Source organism: Seriola aureovittata, chromosome 18 (assembly GCF_021018895.1).
Source record: "Seriola aureovittata isolate HTS-2021-v1 ecotype China chromosome 18, ASM2101889v1, whole genome shotgun sequence".
Classification (NCBI taxonomy): Eukaryota; Metazoa; Chordata; class Actinopteri; order Carangiformes; family Carangidae; genus Seriola; species Seriola aureovittata.
In genome coordinates, this window is record NC_079381.1 from 20387501 (window position 1) to 20413843 (window position 26343).

At 39.0% G+C, this 26343-nt stretch overlaps 4 protein-coding genes and 1 long non-coding RNA gene across 6 annotated transcripts in view; all 5 read right to left on the minus strand.

Annotated features, from left to right (window-relative positions):
• The window catches only part of slc4a4b (solute carrier family 4 member 4b), a 30382-nt gene extending 26680 nt beyond the window's left edge, over positions 1-3702 (minus strand). For both annotated transcript variants that reach the window (XM_056403728.1, XM_056403727.1), the window contains exon 1: positions 3345-3702. In XM_056403728.1, coding sequence (XP_056259703.1) covers positions 3345-3364 — 20 coding nt within the window. In that variant the 5' untranslated portion in view covers positions 3365-3702. The remainder of the gene's footprint in view (positions 1-3344) is intronic.
• A 511-nt stretch (positions 3703-4213) lies between these two features.
• dck (deoxycytidine kinase) lies at positions 4214-10088 on the minus strand. Its single transcript, XM_056403759.1, has 7 exons — positions 9894-10088; positions 9469-9584; positions 7542-7735; positions 6574-6721; positions 6259-6374; positions 5804-5903; positions 4214-4650 (listed from the first exon to the last, which is right to left on the minus strand). The coding sequence occupies exons 1-7, from the start codon at positions 10006-10008 to the stop codon at positions 4624-4626; spliced, it is 816 nt and encodes a 271-aa protein (XP_056259734.1). The 5' UTR covers positions 10009-10088; the 3' UTR covers positions 4214-4623.
• A 974-nt stretch (positions 10089-11062) lies between these two features.
• On the minus strand, positions 11063-19050 carry mob1bb (MOB kinase activator 1Bb). Its single transcript, XM_056404019.1, has 6 exons — positions 18763-19050; positions 17528-17694; positions 15659-15752; positions 15106-15239; positions 13330-13493; positions 11063-13195 (listed from the first exon to the last, which is right to left on the minus strand). Exons 1-6 carry the CDS (start codon positions 18774-18776, stop codon positions 13118-13120), a joined length of 651 nt encoding a protein of 216 aa, XP_056259994.1. The 5' UTR covers positions 18777-19050; the 3' UTR covers positions 11063-13117.
• A 770-nt stretch (positions 19051-19820) lies between these two features.
• LOC130186510 (uncharacterized) lies at positions 19821-23048 on the minus strand. The gene is made up of 6 exons (XR_008830295.1): positions 22926-23048; positions 21560-21623; positions 21405-21486; positions 21036-21072; positions 20766-20920; positions 19821-20604 (listed from the first exon to the last, which is right to left on the minus strand). It is a non-coding gene; the product is annotated as an uncharacterized LOC130186510 (long non-coding RNA).
• A 1416-nt stretch (positions 23049-24464) lies between these two features.
• mrps2 (mitochondrial ribosomal protein S2) lies at positions 24465-26297 on the minus strand. The gene is made up of 4 exons (XM_056403470.1): positions 26192-26297; positions 25841-25957; positions 25620-25740; positions 24465-25397 (listed from the first exon to the last, which is right to left on the minus strand). The coding sequence occupies exons 1-4, from the start codon at positions 26214-26216 to the stop codon at positions 24851-24853; spliced, it is 810 nt and encodes a 269-aa protein (XP_056259445.1). The 5' UTR covers positions 26217-26297; the 3' UTR covers positions 24465-24850.
• Positions 26298-26343: the final 46 nt, after the last annotated feature.

Here is a 26343-nt window from a genome sequence, read left to right on the forward strand (position 1 = left end):
GCACTTCTGTCAAAAGCAGGTACAAAGGAAACAATGCACCGATGTCTGACTACAAAAAAAAAAAAAAAACTGAGGCCAGCAGCGGACTGCACTAGAAATATATTTTTACTTTTGTTTAATTTCTAATGAGACTTGATAATAAACACAGTTTAGATTCAGTCAATCTATTCCTTCAGACTATATAAGCGTGCCAGTATCAAATTTAGGAGCTCATCCGTCATAGCCAATCTGACCATGAGAATAGTTTTGTTAAACCACAAAACATAAATATTTGACAGAGGACGACACAGTTTGAAAAAACCAGGGGATGGGAGCAGTGTACACAAACTAAATAAACAAAGTCAGGAAGGATACAACTTGTTCCTCCGCTCTGCACTGCGAGCTCATCTGAATTTCCCCCAGTGGATACGGTATCTGGCCTTGAGGGAGATCGAGGTACAAACGCTGATAGCAGACATAATGTCGAGCCACCAGATCCAAGATCAAATGAGCGAGGAGGACGGGGAGGAGGAGCGGCCGGGCCTAGCGCCAAATATACAAGCTAATAGTAATACAGTGATTAGCCTCTGTACCCTCCTTTTGTTGCCCATTGTTGCTGTCAAAAAAAAAAAAAAAAAAAAGAGGAGAGGTCAAGTTCCCACACAGCGCTGCGTGGAGAGGGTCAACGCTCTCATTTAGCTGCAGATGTGTGTGTGCGTGTTGTACGCCATCTTTCTTTCCCTCCAGGACAGAGCATACAGAAAAATACCAACAGCTTCAAGGAGCTCGCACACACACAAATGCATCAGTGACAATATGGTCAGAGAGGAGACACAGTCAAAACTATACAAACAGACAGGTGTTGCCATTTTAATTCATTCTTACACAAACATTGTACATGTGTGTGTGGAGGTCGGTCATGTATCACAGCAAGAGGGTCGTCAGAAAAGCGATGGCCGCACAGGAGAGCAAAGGAAGCTCATGTTGCAGGTTTACTGGCTTGTGAAGGTGGAAAGCAGAAGAAAGGCTGAGACGTCTACTCTGCAGTACTCGTCAGTTCAGTCTAAACGATTTACCCTTGAGTTAAAGTCATGTAGCTCAAAAGGAAAAAAAAAAAGAGGCGGAATCTGTATCATGTGTATGAAAACATGAGACATAAGATCTTGTGTCTCCTCTTCTCATGTCATTGCAAATGCAGGAAATCTTCTTGATCTTCTTTCATTTCCTGCCATGACTTCCCCTGCCTGATTAATCAAAAAAAAAATAAAGAAAGCTGGGTGAGGGTCAGAGCAACCAGCTGCAGCCACCTCGCGCTGCTGGTGAACTTCTCGCTGCTTCGGGTTCTCGGTGACCTCATGAGACTGGATAAACCTGTCAGCTGCGTGAGGAGCCAGGATCAGCTGCTCGGGATCAGGGATCATCCCCATCTCTTTACAGAATGACGCACCCAACCCCCCCCCCCGCCTGCCCACCTCTAGCCAGGTTCACCATGAGTGAGAGTCCAACCAGCAGAACAGTAATGATGATTTATGGAGCTTAAAGTGATACTCCACCCAAAATGCATCCTTTGAGAATCAAACCCTCAACCCCTGATGGCTTAAAAAAGTGGCTGTAAAACACTTTTAGTCTCCGCTGACAGAGAGAGGGAACAGAGGCAGCAGTCAGCTTGAAATCAGACAGTTACAATGGATCTCAAAGTTAAAAAAGTCAAACCACAGTTATTGTGCAATCCTCTCTGGAGGTTAGAACAATATAGACCTTTCAAGTCTGCAGGAAGGGAGTGACACTGAAGGGACATAATCACTTTAAGAGTCCGTAATTTCTTATTTTAGGGCTGCGACTATCAATCATTTACATTACAAATTATGATTTGATCTATAAAACATCAGAAAATAGTGAAAGCGTTGCCCAGAGTCCAAAGAAGCCTCTGTAAATGACTAATTTTATTAAAGCAAATCCAAATTCAAGTGATATAAAACACCAAAGCAGGAAATCCTCACATTGGAAAGGCTAGAGCCAGTAAATGTTTGGTGTTAATTGCTTGAAAATGACTTAATTGATGGGGAGAAGAAAAGAAGAAGAAGAAGAAGAAGGTATAGGCAGCAGTTTATAGGTTCAAACAGGTTGGCTGATGATGTAAAAATGTCCAAGAACACAGGTGAAAGAGGACACCTGTCACATGCCAGTTACCATGTACGGTTTATGCAATAACTGGAGTTGTAATTAACCTGCCCTGTCTCTCAGGTACAATTTCACTTATGGAATTCCCCTCCACACAACACCTGAGCGGAGGAGTAAATGGATGAATGTCTAATTGCACAGTGCATCAATCAGCACTGCACAAAAGAGCATTCAAGATTTCCACTTAGTGTCAAGCAAAAAGAAAAGAAGACAATGACATTTCCTCATTGCAAACCAGGTTTCACAATCTCAAGAACAATAGAGAGCCGAGTTGTGTTCTTACAGTTTCTGCTGCCATTGTAAAAAAAGGAGACAGAGAAAGTCAATACACGCTCCTCTGGGTTTCACCCATTGCTGCTTGGAGGCGGTGAACACTGAGTGACTGTGCCCCGCCCAGCTGTTTCTGTAAGTCCTAATATCTGTTACTACCTCAAACTGGCTGCACATGAGAAAAGAACAGTGTACACACACACACACACACACACACACACACACACACACACACACACACACACACACACACACACACACACTTTCCTTGAAGTCTGTTTTGTTGCAGATTTGGCCTCAGCGTCATTGCGCAATGTTGGGCGCACACACCGGCCCACGCTGCATGTGGGGGGGTGTCAGCTCATAGGCCGCATGGGCTGTGGGGCATAGGTACACACAGCTTTATTGATAAAGTTGCGCCAGAGACACGAGCTGCACCACTTGGCCTGCGCTGCCTGCGTCTCGCTAATTGATAGTGACAGGTTCTTGGAAAACAGATTAGTGGCCGTTTGTAGCCGCAGCGACGCGACAGCAGCGTCTTATCAAAACCAAAGAGTGTAACTCAAATGAATGAAAACGTTTCCTAACGTGATAAACAGTCTAAAAATTGTCTGCAAAAGTTTTACTAAAAAAAACAAACAAAAAAAAAAGGTATGGAACCAGACACCAACTGAACCCAGATGAGCCACTCAGACCAGATTTACGCACAAACAAAGCTCAAACGACGCCGGATAACACTCTGAATGTCCAGTTTCAGATTAATGGTGACTGACATTCACTTGACGCCTAATTTCCACTTCTCCACCTGGGCAGGAAACGTCCCTGAAGGTATGGTCTGCGAGCTACAAGGTAAAGTTTCCACCACAACCAGCCTGTTGAGTTTAATAAGGAAAGAGGAGACATGATAAACTTACTTGCTCTTGTCGGAACTCATGGTGGCAAACTTTCGCCTCTGAAGATGATCAGCGTGGCGTCCAGTAGATCGTTTTTCTGCTCAGTCCAAGTCACTCTCGTGGTCGGTGTTTGGGAGATCGCCTACTCTAGCTGTCGCGCTTTTCCAGTGGATAGAAACTAGAGAAAGAAAGTCCAGGAGCTGGAGCTATCTCGCCGGAATGATTTCTTCGACTCTACAAATCAAATCTAACGCAGAAGACACAATCTTCATATCGTGCTGGACTTGTTCAGGTCGTGCCCAGATGACATCTTGGAGAAAAGGCTCGTTTGGTGTCTGGCTGGAAGCGTGTGGAGCGACTCTGTGAGGTGCAGCGTGTCTTTTTCCATATTTAAAGTGTCATCCCGCCTCCTGCGTGACGCCACCAGGGGGGTGGAGGTCAGAAAGTTACTCCTGGGTGGCGCACCGAACACTTTAACTTGTCAAATGGTTTCTGCGTTGTTAACGCTGCAACCGAAACAATGCAAATTATATATTCAACCGATCCAGTAATGTGAAAAAAAACAAAAAACAGACCCTGATCATTTCTTGTGGATCTCAGTCACAGACATCCAAACACCTTAAACAATAACTGGACTTTATGCACTATCATTTATCATTGCTGTGCACCAAAAAGTCTGCAAGCTTTGCCTAGTTGTGCATTCTTTTCTAATCTCTGTAATTATAAAGGCATTAAAAAGGTGAAAATTAAAGCAACTATTTCAGGTAGCGTTCCTCAAATCCTATTGGAGATACCAGGTAGAGCTGAGCAGACAGGAATAGCTGACTGCAGCGCTATGAGGACCGGCGACATCTTCTGGAGAGCTTGAAAGACCAGACAAGAACCAGTTATGACTTCCATGCTTGTTTAATAACAACAATAATAAGAATAGTCATCAAGTTTTAACAACAAGGTGTTTTTGTTGCATTTTTTACAAGAGTTAGGTTACAAACACTCAAAATTAGTTCATCTACTTCCAATTTATTGCCACAGAAAAGACACACTGTACATTCTAGCATTGATAAATACACCACATACATAAAAAACGGCATTAAAAATATTTAAAGAAAACAGCATTAAAAGTGTTTTAAAATGAATTCAACAGAACAGATCATTTTTAATGATTGTGTAGACAAAAAAGTTTGGAAAAAAAAAAAGAAAAAAAAAAAGAATTGTCACTGCTGAGATATTTCATTGTTTTAAAAATAATAATACTCTGTCCACTCTTTCCTCCTGTGGGCACCGTTTACGTTTTCCATCTTCACAACGTGCTCAAGAACTCTCTCACCTGGAAAAGAACAGCAGGAAAGCCGTTAGCATTTCCAGTGGAAACTTAACATCGGTGAGAATTGTGACTTTGAATTTCTTTGTTGGGCGACACCAGCTCCGAGACACGGTGGTTAATGTCATTTGTACAAAGCGTTGTGTGTGTAACTGGCTCCATTTCTTGCTAATGACACTTGAATGGGAAGTGAAATGTCGAAAAAGCGCCCGTGTTTACCATCAACATGAAACTGCTACATAAGCAACTCTTCAGGCCTCATTTCCATATAGTGAAACCTAGGTGTGTGCGTGTGTGTCAGTATCAGAAAGGTCACACTCAGAAATGCATAACCTCCCCCCAAAAATGCATTTTAAATCCCTTCCTTTAAGCCTGCTTTTCCCCAAACAGCACAGTATACACATGTTTTACAAGGCTCCACAATCAGTCACAATATGAAAATATTAGGTTGCAGGTAAAAGTCCAACAGTGAAAACTTAACCAGTAAAATTACATAAGTTTCATAAGCAAAAATTTCCATATACCTTTGACCTAAGTATTCCTTATTCCACAAGTTGTCCTGATTATGAAGGTAGAATGCACTATTGAAGTGCTTTGTCTATTTCTAGAAGCATAAAAGTCTCATTTTGTTAAGAGAAAAACAATAACTGGTTCCTAGAATTTCAAATTAAGACTAAAAAAAACAAAACAAAAACCCTTTGTTAAAAAATACTGACACCTATTTGTTGCTCTCGTAAGAAAACTTAAGCCTCAGTAACAGACAAACAACTTAAAATTAATGCTTATGCTGTCTGTGTTATATTTTACACATCATTAGATTATATTCACCGATGCATCAGCAAATAAGCAACATGAAAATGTTGCAGCTGGTGGAGATGGAGCCAATTTAACCACTTTACAGTTGAGTAGTATAGTATATAAGTACAATATTTACCTCTGAGGTGTACTCGTGTAGAAGTACAGAGCAACATAAAATGAAAATACTTGAGTACAAGGGATCCAGCTCAGTGAGATTTATAGTGTGCAGTTTAAATCGTACAGAAAAGACCAGTATATTTAAATTTCAGCTCAACTTCCTGTTGCTATATGTGACTGGAGACTAACGCTGAAGCATTACTTGACCATTTAAAGTCTTTAAGATGACTTCACCATCACTCACCTTCTCAGTCATGTCGGCTTTCTTGTTGTCATTTCCCTTAAAGTTTTCATTCACATCTATGGTCAAGACTGGCACATCATTGAGATACTCAAACTCCGTACTGTGGGCCAGAGAAGATAAGGAACCTTCTGTTAGTGATTAATAATTCATACACAGGACACAGCATCCTTTTAAAATGATTCTTAAAGTTATTTCCTTAAGGAGATTAACCTTTTTAAAACATTTGTATTGCATTTCTTGAACACATTCACATAGCAGCTGCTGATCACATGGATCAAAAACTGCTTCAGTCTCTAAGGTGCCCTCAGGTTATTGCATGAATGAGGTATTTTTCTTTCGCCCGAGGTCAGTCGGTAACTCTTCTATAACACAGATACATCTGTTGTTCTCACGGAGATGCACAGTTTCTGGTGCAAACATGACATAAAAGTCTGTGTCTGCATGTGTTTGCTCACGTCATGGTCTTGTGCTGCAGCCAGCTCTCGTGCTTGAAGTGGAGCTTCTCTAGATACTCCAGAGGAATGTCCTGCTCTTCTTCTCTGCCTCTCAGGTGCAGTCTCTCTAAACATTTCTAAACACACACACACAACAAAAAGGAAGGAAATGATTGGCATTTGTATAAAGCTCCTTATCAGTTCTTTAAATTCTTTCCTTTGCCCTAATGCGAGTTAAAGAGAAGAAACAGCTGTTTTCCATAACAAAAAGCTCAATAACTGGAGGTCATTGAATAACAATGCAGTAAAAGAAGCTGCTGAGACCAGGGAGAGTACCTCAGGTGAAGCTCTGAGGTAGATGATACCATCCAGCTCGATGTGCTTGCCAAACTGGTTGTGCAGCCAGCCGTGCCAGTCCTGGTACACTGACCACTCAGTATCATTCAAGCACCCGCTCTCATAGAGGTTGGCTGTAAAGATGTACCTGGGACATCAGGAGTGCAGGAGACGGAATGAACATGGATTTTTATTTTCATCCCATTTATAAACTGTTGATCATCACACAAACATATTAAAACATTTAGTACATTCTATAAGTTACTAAAACCGAACATGAAAAGGTACGTTTGTTCATTTTGGTTGCATTCAAGCATTACCACTCAGCAGCCCACACAGAAACCTTTGAGTCTAGGCATGCATCAGCAGTAGGGCTGCAACGGTAAATTCATTAATTATTAATGTGCCTTTTTTTTTTTTTTTTCCTGATAAGAATTATATACAAAAAAAATAAATTAAAATCTGTATAAATAACCTGGAAATACTGAAAAATGCCCAGTACAGTTTTACTAGAGCCTCCAGTGCCATCTCCCAATTACAACTACAAAACCCTAAAATATTCAATTTACAAATTGTTATTGCCCAATATTTTCACAGAATGTTTTATTTTTATTTTTGTTGGGTCTTGTACCAACAAACACGTTTCCTTACGTCTGCATATATGATATGATTTTAGGCTCAAATGTTGAGACACATTTTACCTAAAAACTGCAGCTCCTGCGATTTGGATATTGCACTTGGCCATGTTGCGATTTCGATTATATTTCCATTAACTGTGCAGCCAATTACCTGATAATTGACTTGAGCAGTTATTAAAACTGTTAGATTCATTTTCAAAACATTTTTTCCATATGAATGAACAATTTTCAAACACTGTATTCCATGATAACTACGCTCGCCGTGATAGGGGAAATAAGTTTAAAGAATAATTTTAATTGGATTCATGTCATTGGTTTTGTTGCGGATACCTGTCACTGTAGATGGACCGCTCGAAGAACTGCACAGGATTCTCAGCTTCTTGCAGCTTCCCGTTGGCCGACCTGATCTGGGCCCGCACCCTGCTGATACAGGCGTAGCTCTGGAAGGTGTAGGCCCACCTCTCCGGTTTCTCGTACATCATCTGCAGTATGTTCCCTCCACTCCTCTGAGATGTGGTCAGCTCCTAGTGCATCAAATTCAAAATGTGAGTTTCAGTGAGGTTTCCCTGTTCAAATGGAGGGGATGAATGAATCTGTTGCAACCATACAGATAATATTCTACATGCACAGTGAAAAAATACTGTGGAAATATTTGTACAAACAACACATTTTACATTCAGTCCACTGTCTCACCAGTTTTACTTGAGGTTTGTAGATGTATAAAAATGTCTCCCTACAGCCCACAACCACAAATAATTATATAAAAATTAGGGTTAATGTCTATGACAGTTAAGAAACATAGACTTTTGTAAAGTTAATTCAAAACTTTACCCTCTAAATCTTTTACTTATGGGAATTGAACTCAATGGTTTACGTACATGCTGTCTTTCTACCTGCTGTACATCATTTCATTTTTGTCTTTAACTTAAAATAATTACAACATCCATGACCAACGACCGAAGCAAGCTTTTCCAAAACCCTCATAGTCCACATCTGATCGAAATGAAAAAATATACATCTATGTACAATGTCATTTTTTTCTAATTTCATTGTTTGGTTTTTTTTTAATGGCAAGTCAGGCAAACTCCCAGCAGCTCTAAAAAAAACACACACCGTCCAATGATCAGCAGAGGGCGTATGACCAAACTACTGTAACTGAATGATCACAGTGGTGGCAGCCAGGAGTCTTGTTAGAAGAATCCTGAAGAGTCTTACATACTGATAATACCTCCCCTATCATTTTACACTGTCCCACACAGTGTGCGGTGCAGTGTACAGCACCATTTGCACAATTGTACCAAATAAAACAAAACAAAACATATCTTTGGATGGTCTTTGTGAGGACTTTTGTTTCACCTTTTGATCATTTGACATTTAAAAATTATAGATTATCGATGATTAAAGATTAATATTTAAAAAAATAAAAAAATAAATAAAAAATCTAGATATAAACATGTTAATTTTCTTTTCACTGGTCAAGCCGGACTGAGTGAGTTCAAACAATTACATTTTTTGGCTTAAAGATTTGGTTAAAGATTCAGTTTGCAGAATCATTACAATAAAAAGCAAGCGCTCATCTGTAATATAGAAGAGATTGCAACAGAATTCACACTGTTTAATTACATTTCCAAATTAAGTTAATTCAGGTGTTGAGTATTCTTTATCACCATGAGACGGACTATATGAAGATAGTGATATGATTCAAAATACTGGAAGCAAGCATCTGAATACAGTCGCAGTATGTGGGTGAGGAAATAAGGCCAGAGGGTGCGGCTATAGGCCTGCAGCTGTGTGGGAGGGTTAGAGATGTTTGCCCTGATGATGGCATGCTCATCGGTCCAGAGTGGGACCATCTGTTCCTCTGGGTGTGTGGTGATGGTGGTATAACAGTGACCAGTGCAGACATAACTGGGCAGATGGCAGCTGCACTCTAAACACAGATGAAGACTCTCCCCAGTTATCTTAACGTGTGCCCTGTCTGCGTGTTGAATGAGTGGTAGCGAGAGGCCAGACGACTGGAGGATCATGTTCCCCTGAAGGAGCATAATGAAAACTAACCCATATTATATGTTAAGCCGTCCTAAAAACATCACGTTTGGACTCAAACTGGTAGTTATATTAGTTATTTACAATAAATATTAGCTGATCAAAGCAATTTCACAACCTTATCTGAGGTGTATGAATGGATGTTCACTTGGCAGCACTGGATTAGGATCATCATTCAAACACTGGTCGATCACTGTCATGTCAACAATACCTCAAAGTCACTGCCTTTTGTTTGGACATTGCACCACCTGGCGATGGGCTCTGGTACCACCTCCCAGTCCGCGCTCTCCTGCTCCAAGAAGCGCACAAAGGTGGATTTACCTGCCGCTAAAACACAGAAAAAAGGTGCAAGAAGTTCAGATATATCGCATATGACATTTAGTTACCGACACATTATGAGGGTTTATTTGGGAATCGTTTGTAAGAGGCAGCAACAGTTGGTAATCTGGCATTTGGCGGCAAAATTAAAGTTAAGAAATGTAATCGATAAACTAGTAAGGACTGTCTCAATCTACCAGGTATTACACACAGACAAGCTAACATACCACCTGCTGACTACCCCAGTAGTTCAAAGTGTTAAGCTGCCTTGTAATGTGACATTTCGCTTTTGTAATAAATAAGAAGCCGTGAACTCACCGATGTTTCCCTCGACTGAAATCCGCTTTATCCTTTTCTCCATTGAGTCGTTCATGGAGTCGTTCATTGAATCGTTCATTGAATCCGGACAGCGTCTCTTCGGAGTGAAAGACATTTTCAGCAGGTAAATAAGTTTCCCTTTTTGATTAAAGAGGACACTGCAGCTGCTGCAGGAGAGGGCGCCTTGTTGTTCAAGCTTTGGCGGCAACAAACGTCAGAAAGCGGTGGGTTGCACACAGATGTGGCTCCGCCCCCCCGGAAGCAGCTGCAGCGCCTCAGCCGACTGGTTTGTTTTTATGTTGGTGCACTCGGTGGATTTAAAATGTTTACTTAAGTAAACATAGTGAAAACATACTATACAAGACTTCATTACAAGTAAAGGTCCTTCATTCAATATTTCAGTCATATAGAAGTAAAAGTACACTAGTATTAGCAACAAAATGTACTTAAGAGTGGCAAAAGTAAAAGTATTTCTTATGCAGAGTGGCTACTGTTAGTGTCTTATTATTATATTATTTGACAATTACTGTTTATGTATTAATATGTGGGAGGAACTTCAATGTAGCTTTTTTTTTTTTTTTTTTTTAAATAAATGGAAATAAATGTAGTGGAGAAAAAGAGAGGAAAAAAATGGAAATACCTAAGTAAAGTTCCCCTAAAATCGACCACATTTACGTGAGTCAATGTATGTATTTGCTTTCACAAACTGCATTAAAAGCACCAACCTCACAATTTAAAAAAACACTACAAGTAAAAATTCAGCACTGAAAATGTTATTTTAGTGAAAGTACAAAGGCACTGGCAACAAAACGTACTTCATGTATTAAAAGTAAAGATATTTACTATACCTCCTGTCAGTGTTATACCAATACAAATATTCAAGTACAAGTATAGCTTACTTAAATATTGAAGTTGCTTGAAGCAGATCTTATTCTAACCGCTTTATATACTTTACAATAGTTTAATCTAAAATAATGCAATATTTTATAAACTACATTTTGAAAACAAAATCTTAATGTGAAACGTAACTATACCTGAAGTAAATAAAGTGGAGTTTAAGTAGCATAGAATTGGAATACTGAAACGTGTACTCAAGTAGCCAACATTACTTCAATAGTGTGTTCAGTTTATGTCAACTACTGGTATATAGTAAACACTGAATTCATTCAAAGAGTCAAGACCACCTTTATTCGCCTTGTAAACAGCATAAATCAATTCAGTAGCATCGAAAACCCCTACCAAGCCAATATTTACAAACATTTCATCAATTATTACAGTCAAGGAGGAAAAACTGTAGGCAATAGGCTATGTTACGGGCATTTCATAAGGATGAGATGCATCAGGATGACTGATTTTCTATTACATTTTCAGGTATCTGATGAGCAGTAACATTCATAATAGTTAGCTAAGGAAGTGGAAACAGATACTCAACAATTAAAACAAACAAAATTTAATATCCAAATAAGGGAAGGGGAAGCAGCCTCTAAAAAGACTCAATGCATTCTTTTAACCCAAAGCTACCACTCCATGCTCTCTGAAAATCATTCTTAAGACAGGTCTAACCCTCAGTATTTACATGTGTGCAATGAAGTATTACACCTCTCTGACAAATTTCAGATATAAAATGTTCATGTCACCTTTTTCTGAAACCAAACCTGAATGAGAAGCAAATCTATTTTTAACCTACACCAGAAGTTAAGCACAATAAAAGGAAAATTAACATTGGATATAAAGTATGAATGAGCCAACTGGTAACCCTTTTAGTGTTGTCAATTATTGCATAGTAAACTACACTTTGAGATTCGGGGGAAGGGTACATGCATCTGCTGTTTGAAGCACAGCAACAAACAACTCACACCAAACAAAAGAAATCTCACTTGTGCCTTATAGCTGATTTCAGAGGAGGTTAAGCAATTCAACATTCATTTGGGGAAATAAGAGAGGAACCAAACTATGATCAGTCACATGATACAGCTTCTCACAAAGCACGGTCTATGCAGAATAAACATTCAGGCAAGAGAGGTCAGGAAAATTGTTCAAAGTGCTTTATGGCTAGCGAGATAACAAGGGATGTCTCAAAATCTGATTCAAAATGCTGTTATTTTTAAACAGTTGAGGTTGTCACACACTTATCTACAACTATTCAATTACCTTAAAATACACTTTAAGGTTTTAGATCCCTTGCAGACCTTTCCTAAACTGTGTTTCTACTTATAAGTTTTTTTGGGGAAAAACTAGCACACAGGAACATGTTACTAGAAAATGCTAAAAGTTAAATTAATTTTCAGTCCCTGCTACAACATGACAATATTCTAGCCTCACTCATATGTCCTTCAAAACATTCATTTATCATTACCTGCACAGAACAGTTGGCGAAGGGACTTTGTAACTACATATGATATGTTTGATGAGGAGATGGTTTTGCAGAGAAAATTATTTTTGAACCAAGTTATGGTAGAAATAGAAAAGGGATGTAAGAGGGACTTGAGAAACAGAAAATTAAAAGGAAGGTGGAGAGGAAAATTTAATGCTGTGTCCAACGTGTCAGTGGTATATGGCCTTTATCTTCTTGCAGTTCTCACTGTTCATATAGGGCAATTATGAGCCATGCTAGGCACTTAGGATTCTTTTGTATTGAAAGATACAGATGTGAGGGCTATTACAGATGTGAACAGTAGCAAACTGCAACCCAGCTCCTTCAATGTAGATTAATGAATAAAATAACTAACAACTCCTGTTGAATTGGCTAAAAGGCTTAAATTCTTGCCATAACACCAATGAAACCCTCCTATTGTGATACAGCAACTTTACTTCCACTGTATTCTCCCCTGTGGGTGAGTTGGAAATAGGAATCTAAGAGCATGGAAATGCCTCGTGTTGCCATAAATCCAAGTGGAAAAAAAAAACATCTGTGCAGTCTAATAGAAAACTAATATGCCTATACTATCTCAAAATTAAGCCATGAGTGAACACTGGGGATTTTTCCATACAGCTAAAACCATTTCTCTATTATGTTAATCTGTAGTTTGTTCAATTAAGTGTTTTATCCCTGATAGCATTAGTCCTGGTGCCTTAAACCTATCAAGACCCTTCCTTCTTCCTGGCCTTTTTTAAAAACATTTCCCCAAATGGAAATATAGTATATACTGCATACGTACAGCCAGGGTGGGGTGGGTATCTGTGCAAAAACTAGAAGACCAATAAAATAAGGATTACACTGCTGTTTATCTATCCTTTGTTGTCAGTTTTTCAATCAGCTCCTGTAGTGGGACCAGCTCTTTCCTGTCAATGAGGTTGAACTCCTGAAAAAGACAAAGGAAAGGGAACAAACATGATCAGATTAAACACTGTGTGTGAACATTTTCATTGCTAATACACTGTATAAGTCAAGGAAAAACACACAAAAGCCAATATTCTGATGCCAGAGATTCTTTACCTGAACAAAAAAGATGAAGTGTTTGAACGACGTGTTGAGGTGGGCCTCTTCTTGCAGCTGCATGACAGAGTCAAAGTGCTGGTGGTAGATGTGGGCGTAGACCCTGAACAGGCGCTTCAGAATGGTCTTCGCCACGGACATAAAGTTGCGCTTAAAGGGGACACCTTGGGAACAAGAGGGCAAGAAAGAAAAACTGTTGAGATCAATCAGATCATCCAAAAATACAATGAAACATGTAGATCATTCCATCAGTGGTGAGGTTGAGCAAATGACATGAGGGAAACACGTTCAGATAAAAACGGATCCTAAAAATGTTTTGTGTTTCAAAATGCCCAAATACTGTTCAACCGTGCTTGGTTTCTTCAGGCATAGCTTCAATAAAAAGAATGTACTGAGATGATGAAAGTTCACTCAATCAATCACTCAAGAGGTGCATCATTTTTTTCCTTCTTATCTCTGTATCGCTGCTTGTCAGCTCAATAAGTCGAAAAAGCTCAGAGCAGTCACGGCTCCACTGCAGCATGTTCTCCTGGATTGCAAATGTCTCTGCAGGCAGGCCAGAGCATGATTTGTGTAAAGTGCAAACAATCATGACTGCAACACAGAACAACTTCACGGTAACAGTGTGTTGAGTGTTTATCTGTCGTTAGGACATTCTGCTGTTGTTACAACAGCACTGCTCTCCACACTTCAGAAGTGTTGTGCAGTTCTCCAGTGATTCACTGAACAGCTGTGGAGTACAGAAGCCTGGTGGACAGCTCTTTTTAACCCCCAGTGTACAGAGAGCTACCTACAGCATCATCAATTATTCAAAAGAAGCCGGTGACAGACAGGACAAGGAGTTCTAGATTATACCTTCCACTAAGTGCTGGACATGCACACGGCCCAAACTTGATTCCTCCAGGAATATGAACCATTCACAGGTTAGAGGCCGGTATTCGTCCTGATCAAATATGGACTGTTTGACCACTAGCAGGACTGTGGATCAATGATTTTACGAGTGCTTCCCTGTTTTGTTTGTTTGTACCCCTGGCACAGAATGAACACCAGTAATAGATCTATTGATCATGGACACCGAAGCGAATTCTGTCACTCGAGGGGAGCACCTTTAATCATCGCTCCTTCCCCTGAGGTGTCTGTACTAGGGAACAGATCAGACATGCACCTGTGCTGGCTGCCATCCAACTCCGTTCAGGGCTCCACCCTAGACAACACAAGCCTCAACTAGTTCAGTTGTTGAGAGCTATGTTGGTGTGCATGCTAATTATTCCTCTTTACCCTCAAGTACCCTACACATCCATTACTAGGGAGATTTCTGAATGTGTTCATCTGAAAAATCTGCAAAACATGTTATTTAGCAAACAGGCAGGATTTATACGTACTTTGCTGAAAAATAAAGTTCCCCAAAAGACTTGAATAACCCACCCACTAATGTAATACTTCTTCCCTTTCTTTCATGTACGGACTATTCCTTTAGCATTTTAAACAATGTTGCATAGTAAAAATGAAGCTTGCAAATTGAAATTTGTCAACTTGCTTACATGCAAATGACAATCCAACAGGACTGGTTATATTGCTGATATATACATGTGATATACAGTTGAAGTTCACAGGAAGGAGAAAACCTCTCATGAGTTTACTTGTTAGTAGAGATACCCCTGTTGGCTGCAGAGCCCTTTTTCTTTTTTTTTTTTTACTAACATTACACCAATGTTGAGTAAAACCACACAAAGAAAGGATGGCTTTGACAGGACAGAGAAAACAAACAAAGCATACCGATCTTTGAAGGGAAAAGTGTCTCATCATCGAGCTGGTCTTGCACCCAGGTCATGAGGTAATCAATATACTTGGGAGCGGAGCATTTGATGGGCTTCTTGATGTTGGTCCCATCAGCCCAATGGTACTCATATCTACAGGAAGTATGGATGACAAACATTACATTTTGAAAATGTTTACAGATTCCATCTGGGCTCACACTCCTTCACCAATGATACAATTTAATGCACAACAAAATATTATGTTGTGTATTTGACAGTGAAGATTTTCTCCACCGTCTCACATAGACCCCTTCAACCTTGCAGAAGGCAATCTAAATCTGTGTGAGGTACAAGCAGGTAAAACATACACTAAGAATCTGCTGTGCCTTTTTAAGTGTGCTGCATTTTTAAGTTTAATTAAATTCTAATTATTGCTAATTGCACTTTAATTGTTATAATTGTAAACCTACCCCATGCCCTGTTGAGTTTTTACAGACCAAAATGAGTGAAGCAAGGTTTGTTGGTTGGTTTTATGAGACTACCTGCTTGCAGAACTAAAAATATAAACTTACTTAGGACCAGCAGACATGACTGGACAGCTTTCCTCTGTGCAAAAGTCTGTGATGGTGCCATACAGCATGTTGATCTGGTTGAAGAAATCCACAGCTGAAAAAAATGCAAAAAAACAAACAAAAAACAACAACATTAGAATGAAGCTTACATGAGACAAAACACCATGTGCGCCAGCACAAATAACTGGCATCAAGTTTCCCCAGAGACCTCTACCCTCCCCACTTCACTGCCCAGACCAGACTGTAGACCAGTACACACTTCGGTTATCTGGCACGAATTGTGTTATCACTCATTCCCAGGGGCATACAGCCAACTTTGGCTTTCCATCAGTCGGAGAGATCCATTTAAAGGGTTGGCAGTGTTAGTGTTGTTGCTACTTTTGCTAATCTTTGACAAAAATACATATTGAACAGCTGAAGTGGCATATGTTTTGAGTGAGGTCCGGTCTCAGGAGACACCAGCTCACTTGAGTGTTTGATTAGGGTTTGCCCAGTCCCCTCTGAGGATATTTTAGTCAAACACTTTGGCATTTGTAGCTGAATGACAGTTTGACAATAACGAAAAAAGACATAAAAGCTTATTGGACGCTGTAGATTTTAGCATGAGCTGAAAGCCCACACTACAGTATATGCCAACAAAAGTTTTTAAACTGATTACAGCCTGAGATCAAGCGTGATACTTGCTCATGACCAATGTCAAGATGTTGACTTTTCCATGACAGGTAGCAAAGTCATTGCCACTGTAGCAGATTTTCCTAGGGCCTAGACTGACATAGAGCTATATGCAAAGAGACAGCAGAGGCACGTGAAATCAGAGATGCTCAGGTGATTCAGAATAAACTAAAAGACAGTTCAAAAAAAAAAAAGGAAAACCACTGGTAGCCTAGTGGTTAGGCCGCATACAAAATTACACCCCCCAGTTTGATTCTATCCAGGGACTGTTGTTGCAAGACCTAACCCCCTCTGTCTCTCCCTCTACTGTCACTATCCATTTCAGGAGCTGCTTCTTGTGAACAGAGATCATGTGTTAAGTCATTTAAACTGTGTGGTGGAGGAAGTTATTACTCACAGCACTTTTCATCTAACTTCTCCTTATTGTGCAACTTTAAAAAGCTCCTGTAAGTGTGACCAATATGCATCCGTTTCCACTAACCTTTGATGAAACTGGAGAATAAGTATTGCAATGTGGACATCGTTTCTCTAGTACGGTTACCAAAGTCAGAGAATGTATGAACTTGTTTGAGCAAATGAGAGATTTTCAGTTAGCTACTTTAGTTTTCTTGTGCTACAAATGTAATCCAAAATGTATCAAAGCCATACAATGCAGCCCATTCACTGCAATTAACTTCAAGAGACTCAAATGACAGCGTTTCTTCATCATGCACATCATGTGCTCTACACCAGTGTAAAAAAGTGACCATATCAAAATAAATCAAATCCTAATCACTTCATGTTGTATTCTAGTAAAAGGGATTTAAATAAAATCAAGTCAGGCGTTCTGACGCAAGAGGAAATTAAGCTTCTCCTGACCAGCCATTTATCTCAATTTAGAGGAAAATAAACAAGGCTCTCATAGCACAGACAATAAAGTCTATTTAACATTCACAGTGGTTTTTCCAGCATGAATGCTCATGGTCTTTAGAGGGATGCCAAGATCTAACACCATGGTAGCTCACTCTCAACTGATTCTTGATGTGGATTAATTGAGATTTCAGAAATAAGACTACAGCGAAGCATGCAAATATAAAGACTAAGAAGAGACTGACAGATACAGAAATAAGAAAGGCATGAGGGTTAAGTCACTCTTCCAGGAATCTGTAACAAAAAGGGTGTGTCAAGGGAGGAGGGGAAGGTAAATTTGGCGCTTACTGTTGACTGCGACCCATTCATTTAAGTCTTCACCCTCCGGCAACATGACTGCCATGCGCAGGTTTCCACTTCCCAGTGTAGCCTCAGCATGTTTCAACAGCTCGTACTGATGAGAACCCTCCGGGATATTCTTCTTGGGTTTGAACGTCTTGGATGAACGGTTTCCACTGTGAGTCACATTTCAAAGAGGAAGACACGGTGTGATAAACAAGGAGGGAGTCAAATATGATGATAAATCATGAGTTTTTCAAGGCCCCTAGGTAATGGCATTTTGCTCACACAAAGTTAACATCTTTTAAAACAAAAAAATGCTGACAAAAGAGGTGAGCTCCAGTTGAGTTTTTGGGTTTCACAGAATCAGAGTTGGGGACCCTTTGTGTATAATGCATAATGAGGCCATTTTGAGAGGTAGTGTATTCAATTTCTCTCACTGCCCCATTAAACAAGAATGTTTGTGAGTCATCACAACACGGTTACATGGGTTACACACTATAACAGTTGCTCTTTTAATTGCAGAATCAATATCTACTAACACCAGTCCATCCAAAAATCCTGGCAGATGGAGAGAATAATAGACATTAAAAGGAGGCTTTTATGATGGTAATCATGCTTTACAGCACAAAGGAAGTTTGAATCAGTTTCAAATCTTCACAAGGGAGTGTTCTATACTCAATTAACTTAAATAATAAAGTGGAGACTAATTCAATAAAGGTTTTCTAGGGTTGAGTGTATTTCTAATCTTCCAGTTACCAAAAAACACACACATCCTCACCAGAGTGCGCATTTAATGTTGCTCCTGCATCCTAAATATCAATAATAGCATTGTCTTTGAAAAATATTGGTGAGTTGTGTCATATCGGGTCTGGATTAGCTCGCAGCAACAAAGTGTTCCCACCAGTAAATACCCAGGCCAGACTGTGAAACCCTCTCAGTTCAATTTAATCTGAGGTTGGTATTAAATGGGTCACAGGTTAGAGGCAATAAAGAACATTGGGTACTTTTATGCTACAGTTGATCTACTATCGATGTCGGTGGTCATTTTCAAAACAATCTAACGAAAGCAAAATGAATCACATCAAACATCTGAATGTGAGTCCAGGAAGTAGTCGCAGCCTGCACTATGCTATCGCTAGCTAACTAGCTAGCTAGCTAGTTGTGTAGCACCACTGACAATTTCCAAATACAAATTAAAATTGCCAGACAAAATAAGCATACATAACACACTTATTACTCACAAAAGAAAGCTCATGTTTCCTCGGGCCCCAGAAAATAACTCTCTTGGCAAATGGCTAACAAGCAGAGTAGAGGCAGACCAAAGGGACTGTTTCACGAAACTCTGTTTTCCAACACGTCCTCGGTTCTTCTCGGGCTTCCTTAATTGGTCCTTATGAAAAATCCACAATAACTCTTACTATACCAGAAGTAAACACGCGATAGTGTGAAAAAAAACAGGTTAATTTCACAGACAGCCCGGTCCAGTGGTTGCTGCTATGTACGCTGAGAGGCAGCAGCGTACTGAATGTAATGCTAACTTCTTCATCTGACGCCCAGGGCAGATCAGACGCAGGTTTGTCGTTTGCTGCCATCTAGTGGAATCAAAATGATAAGCATAATAATTTGACAATAAAAAAAGAGAAAAGTCTCTTCTACATGGCCGTGCAACTGAGAAATCTGCTGACTTTGATGACATATGTAAACTCAAAATTGTCAAAATTGTGAAAAATCACATTTTTTATACTTGACCCTTTTATAATAATCAGAACTACCATTCTGAATTTTACCTAACATTTCTTTCCATAAGTGGTTGCATGGGTATGTCTGTTACCCTAAATTAATTATAGAATTTCAAAGCAGAGACCCTTGAGATTTCCAATTAAGGCTGCAACTAACAATTATTTTTGATTCATCAATTAATCTGACCACCATTACTGTTTTTGATTAATTGATTGTTTATATATAAAATGACAACAGTGAAAACATTTCCCACAGAATAAGGTGACATCGTCAAATTTTGTTTTGTCTGATTTTTGAAAATTTTTAGTTTGTGTGACAAAGAATGGCATCAAATCCTGAAATTTGAGAAGCTAGAAAGGGCAAATAATTAATATTTGTGCTTTAAAAAGCCTAAAATGATAAAAATAATTATATTATATTCCATGGTAGCCCTTCCAGGGATTTTACTTAGTAATAGTGAAACTGCTCCACTACATTCAACCTACAGCTACATTTGAACTTTTACAGCGCTGCTGACTGATAATGTTGTGAGACAACCCAGGAAACAGGTTAATTTATTTGTATAGGGTTTATTTCAAGAGTCACAGTTCATTTTAAGCAGTTCTTCACAATACAATATTGGGAAACATTTATTTTGACTTAAAATTTGTTTGAGTGCAACCACCAAAGGTGATATTTCAGTGTACAGCTAACAAAAGTTTGAGTTTATGTTTTTAAATACTTTAGCAGCAGACATTTGCAACAAATTTCTCAGAATCCCAAAAAACAAAAGCATCCAAGTCCCAGCACAGTTGAGAATTTTTTTTTGCCAAATATTTATTAAAAACATATTTATTAGCTCAACAGAAATCTGATTACATATATTAATATGTACAAAAATACAATAAATTTCAATTCATAACATTACATCCAAAGACAAAACGAATGAGTAATCAATAGTAACCTGAGTCATTTAATCATATCATCTGAGAAACAAGTAATTAAGCAAATCGGGGAGACTATATTAAATAAATGTCAATTCTTCACATTACATCAAAGTCACAAGGACCGATTCATCCTTATTGGATAAGGCTGGACTTTAAGAATAGTCTCTTAAACTAAAGAGAAAAAAAGAAAAAAGGACAACTTCAGGAAATAGCCATCATACCGGACTACATTATAACATCACATTGAGTGATAGTTCATCATTATAACCCCTATGTGTAAGAGCAGTAGGCTTCATGTTGCTTAAGCAGAAGATCATACATCAGTGCTCAATTTCAGGCGCACATATCTGCAGATGGCTTCAAATGTCTTGTCCTGAGAATGAGGCAGGATGATGTTGGGTACTTTGGGCACTCCATCTGTGAAGAAAAGTCAGAATTGGTTTAGTTTTTTAAGTCATGTTAGTTTCCCGTTTCAACAATCATTCACTTAGGAGCTTTCAATAAAGTGATCTGTTGTTAAAATAAATATTGCAGGTATTGAATGCATAGGATGATGTTGCCATTTTATCCTCTGTTACCTTACGACACAGGCTCTAAACAATGTCGAGCTGCAATGTCTCAAGGGGAAGGCTGGATGAGAGCGTAAGCATGAATTGTCCAAGCATTTCCAAGCAACTCTGCAGGTCTATCTGGTCCATCAGTGGTGAACTCTGGCCCTCCACATGATGCAGACCTTTATTAGTAGGAAACAATAAAAGCAAAATGTTTGGATCGCTTTTATGTGTTGCGTATTAATGTGAATGTTTTTATGTAATTTTTATGTTCACATTATAACAAATAAATAAGACCTTAGAGGGAATTCTCTCACATCTGCCCACACTTGTCCTGAAATGCCATAAGAACAGACTTATTGGGTTATTGATACAATGACTGACAGGGAAATAGACCAAGCTTCATTCAGTGAGGTTGATGTTTGTGTTACAAATCAGCAATATGAATTACTACTGACATCAGCCTTGTGATAAATTGAGTGTAAGTATCTGGCCCGGTTCCATACCCAAAGCCCACTTACGAGTGGAAATTGAGCTATCGTGAGCCGGTTACTGTGTGCCCACTTATTGCGCAACAAAGACACTGCAGCCAGAGTTGCGTCTCAAAGGGCAATGTTAACCCTAATGTGTCCAGTTACAGAGTAAGTTTTCAACAAGACTGGTTACCATTCACTGTCATCTCACTAACTGTGATCAGCTGTCTTCATGGGGCCAAGGCATGTATCTTCCTGCTTTGCATGTCCTATACCTGCAAGAACCAAAGCAACCTACATCAGAACAGTGTGAAGATATTTCACAACTATTTAAACCATTTTACATACCAAAGATCAGTGTCCATTGGTCCTTTAACAATTGGTGTCCATAAAACAGAGCCGAAGGCAACGTCTATGAATGAGAAATGAATGTACACACATTATCGTAAAGCAGAGATTCACAGTCACAGTTGGCTTTCTAAGAGATGGTACAATCTGTTAAGGCCAGGTCTGACTGAAACAAGGAATGAATTGATCATTTAAGCCCTACCTTACATTTGTAAAATAAAAGTCGTAGTAATAATGATGAACTTCATGTCACATCCTGGCTAATAAATGGTGCGGTCAGTGGCTGTATTCGGAAATATTTATGGTGAGTATTGAACAACCTCTTGACTGACAACATGTGACTGTCACTGGCTTTTTATTTTCCACTGGCACATTCATTTTGTGTCAGTTACTTTATTAAATTATTGGTGGTTAAACTGATGGCAGTGTGGCACCAATTACAATATTTTAGTAATAACCTGTATCATTTTATATAGAGCATTGATCCTTAGTTTATTGATAATTAATGGACAACAATTTTGATAATCATTTAAGTAATTTTTAAAACGAGAATGGCAAAATTTTACTGGTCCTTGTATATCAAATGTGACTGATGTCAGGTTTTCTTTCTCCTCTATGGTAGTTGACTTAATATATATAGGTTTTGGCCTGATGTTTTGACTAAACAATGTCTGTAACACAATTCGTTGACATTTTAATAAACAACACTTTTTGATTGAGAAAGTCGTCAAAACATCAACTGGTAATGAAACAAATCGTGAGTTGTAGCACAATTTTCATATTTTGTTTGACTTTTAATTTGACTCACTTGGCAAATTAATTAACCCACTCTATTATATTATTTACTTAGATAAGCAGCTTATAAATAATTATAAATTATTATAACTTGACTTCCCATGTTTCCCACTGATTTCTATTATTATCTATATATTTCTGGCTGCATTCTCAATGTTACTGTCACTCACATTTATACATTTATACATTTATACATTTTCACTTTTAACAGGACAACCAGGTCTAAAAAAAAAAAAAAAAAGAAAAAGACATTGAGACAGTTTAAACCTAAGTATAGCCTGTTGCTGACAACGTTGAAAGTCAAGCGGCGCCAAAACACGATGTACAAGCTTGATAAAACACACAAGAATTAAAGTAAACCTTCTCTGTTATTATAGCTAAATATCAATATGATATATCCATATTTACGTTACACGGAAAAGTGGAAATTTGCCAACAAGTCATGTTAAGTTTTTGAGTCCAACGCGTAAGACTAGCGCTTTATGAGTAAGATGTGACGCTGCATCGTTAAATACAACAGTTATGAAGTTATACATAAACATTGTTTATGAGGTCAAATAATCACACTCACCATTTTGTCGTCGCAGCGTATGTCCCTGGTGGTCAGACCAGGTTAATCCAGGAGAACTAGTTATACAGCTACGGAAGCTGAGAGCTACCAAACTCGTGCAGTCATGCGCTTTATATACCAGCGACTTCCCCGTGTTTCTCTGAAGAGTGAAGAAGCGAGTAGCAAGGGAGGAGTGAACGAGAAAGGGAGGAAAAGAATGAAGGAGGGATGAGGAAATGAGACGTTAAAACTCTGTGGAGAAAGCAGGCAAAGAGGGACAGGTATGGATGTAGATTTGTCTCAATGCTATTTGTGTGAACAGATCGTGTAAATGTGTAATCTGTAAATATAGAACACCTTCCAGAAATGGACTGAATAATTACAATAAACTCAATTTTAAAGAAATGACACAAATGATCTCTTTACAGGATGGATGGGTATGAAATGTGGTCTATCTACAATGCATATTCATTATCATCGCAGTGTCTAAAATCCAGCACCCTGCTTCCGTTCCCCCAGTCCACAACATGAATGTTTACTATCGCCATGGCAACAGGTGCCGGTTTAGTATTTAACGTAAGCTTAGCCTACATATTAACAATGACAATAAAATTGCAATACGTAATTTCTTAACAGAAAAAATATCAACACCAACAGTCATAATATCAAAGACCTTAACCCTAATTATTTGGGGGAAAATAAAAGCTCACAGAAGCCTGCGTGCTCTTAGTCTGAAAAGCGGAAATGGCGTCATCGGCAGGCGATCATTTGCGTTCCTTGTGGATCTGTTTTATACTCGCAATATATTTTTGTAAATTTACAAATTTATTTCTTTTTGTATCTGTGGAGGGTGTTTTATACTTACAGATCACACATTCACTCACTGTCAATCTGTTGACACAAATGATATTGAGACAAATCTATCTTCATGGACAGGAGATGGAAATGTGATGAAAGAGGAGGAAAGAAGAGCAGAGGTGGAGCAAATTTAAGAGAATGAGTTATGGATTCAATATGTTTACATCAATACTTTTTGATCAGAAATATTAAAACTAATATTGTTTAATATTTTCTTTGAGTGGAGGACATTTCCAGGGATATATGAGTGGAGCTGAGAGAGTTGAAGAAGAAAAGAGGAAAGAAGAACAGTGATCAGGAGTATATCACTTGTATGATAATATTACAGTACCAGTAACCAGATTCTGCACTTTAACTATTGATTTAAGATATTAAATGTAGTGGAGTTACTCAAACTTATACTTAAGTAGAGCAGCTGAATAAATGCACTAAGATACATTCAATGAGATCAGATCAGATCATGTTGGTAAATATGAGCTAAATGCTACATATATTAAAATCAACAATCAAACATATTTTCATATAAACTATGTTTAAGTACATTATAATGAATTTGGGAGAACAGTATTCAACATTTTTATCTTATAGACCTATTTCCCCTACATGCACTATGCATTTTTTTTTTGCCATGTTGCAGGACCCCTCAGGGCTCAGCATGAAGGGAAAACTGGGTTGACAAATAGACACAAACTCCAACATTGATATGATGTAAGAGGTTTTAGTCATTTGCGCTGTTCTACAGCACGTGAGCGTGAACACGAACACGACAGTGGCACAAAGGGTTTGATTATCCATGTAAACATAGTCCTTGGTCACCAGTGGGGCATAACAGTTAGGTCTATACAAACCTTAAGGGTAAAGAACAATGTTAAGTTAGAATGAGAAAGTCATGTTACAGAAATAAGATTCATTAATGAGTAATATACACACAACTTCAGTCTAAATATAAGACAGCACTGTGGCTAATTCAACTCAGCCCCAAACACAGATCAGATCTTTTCCAAATGCAGATGCACAATGACAGGGAGCACAAACAGTCTTATCTTTTAAAATACATTTTTAATGTCTCTTATATAGAATATATTATGTCATGAGCTTGGTGTAGAGGGTGCTGACAGGCCATGCAGTAGCTCCATCTGTCTTCTTTTATCTTTGGCACGGTTGATAGTCATCTTGAATAAGCGACAGTACAGTTCCATGGCAGCTGGAGTGTCATCATTCCCAGGCACAGGGTACGTCACCAGGCAGGGGTTACAGTTCGAGTCCACCACACCTACAGTGGGAATGTTCATCTTCGCTGCATCTCTGATCCCCACATGTTGCTGAAACACATTGTTCAGAGTGGACAGGAAAACGATGAGGTCTGGTAAGCGGACTCCTGGGCCATACTGGATAGGGGCGTTGGTAAGGAGACCACCCTGCCAGTACCGTGTATGGGCATACTCCCCGCAGTCCTTTGCAGTGCTCTCAACCAGGTGTCCAAATTGACGCCGGCGGCTGACGAAAAGTATGATGCCGCCGCGGTACACTACATGGGCAGTGAAGTTCAGGGCTTGCTGAAGATGCTCCACAGTCTGGTCAAGATCAATTATGTCTTGATCCAAACGGCTGCCATAGAGGTATGGCTCCATAAGCCTAAAAAAAAGAAAAAAGTGAGATTTATATTTTCATATTACATGTTCAGTTTAAAGCACCTTATAGCAATTCCTTGTGCATACTATTGCCTTGTTGATTTGTCAAGTTACTTTTGAATGAAATAACAGCTGACATATTTAGTAAATTATTGATGACGGCCAAATAATTAATTAGCCCAAAGGAATCAAATATTTTTCATGAGCCGAGTGAAGTAATACCAACCTGTGCCTGCAACCTTTTTTATGGCCAAGATGCACTCTGGCGTCGAATAGGTCTTTCAACGAGAAGAGCTCTGACACACGGAAAAAGTCCGGCTTCTCAAGTGGCAGAGTCATTACTTTTTCTGCACGAAAACGAAAAATTGCTGTGTAAGTTTTACGTAAAAACAAACAACAACATCCAACCATCGTTGTATCACAGACATCCCTGCAACATTTGCTCACCTGGAACATCGTTAATGTGAGGTTGAGGTGATTTAAGAGCCGCTGCAGTGGTATATTGATATCCACCACTGGAGTATCCGACTGTAAAAGTCCGTAGCTGTCGTAGCAACAAAAGTCCTAAATATGAAACACAAATACCGGTCAAAACATCGGATATTAACTTATTACAAGCAAGTACTGATTGCTACCTAGCTAGCTACTTGACGTTAGCTGTGGCTAGCTTGTCGGTTAGGATTACTAGCATAAAAACAAAACGTCAAAGCGGTGCTCGCTATGAATCTAAAATTGTGAGAAATACATTAAAAACAATTTACTGCGTTGGAGATTTAAAAATACTTAATATTCAGATACCTTTCGTTAGTGTCGGGGACGCCATGCTTGCTTAAGAACTACCACGGAAGGTCAGCAAACCTGCGCCTGCGTGTTTGTAGTTTTTCTTCTTCTTCTTTACTTCATTTGCCGGAATAACAGCTTTTAGGTGCATACCGCCATCTATCGTACCG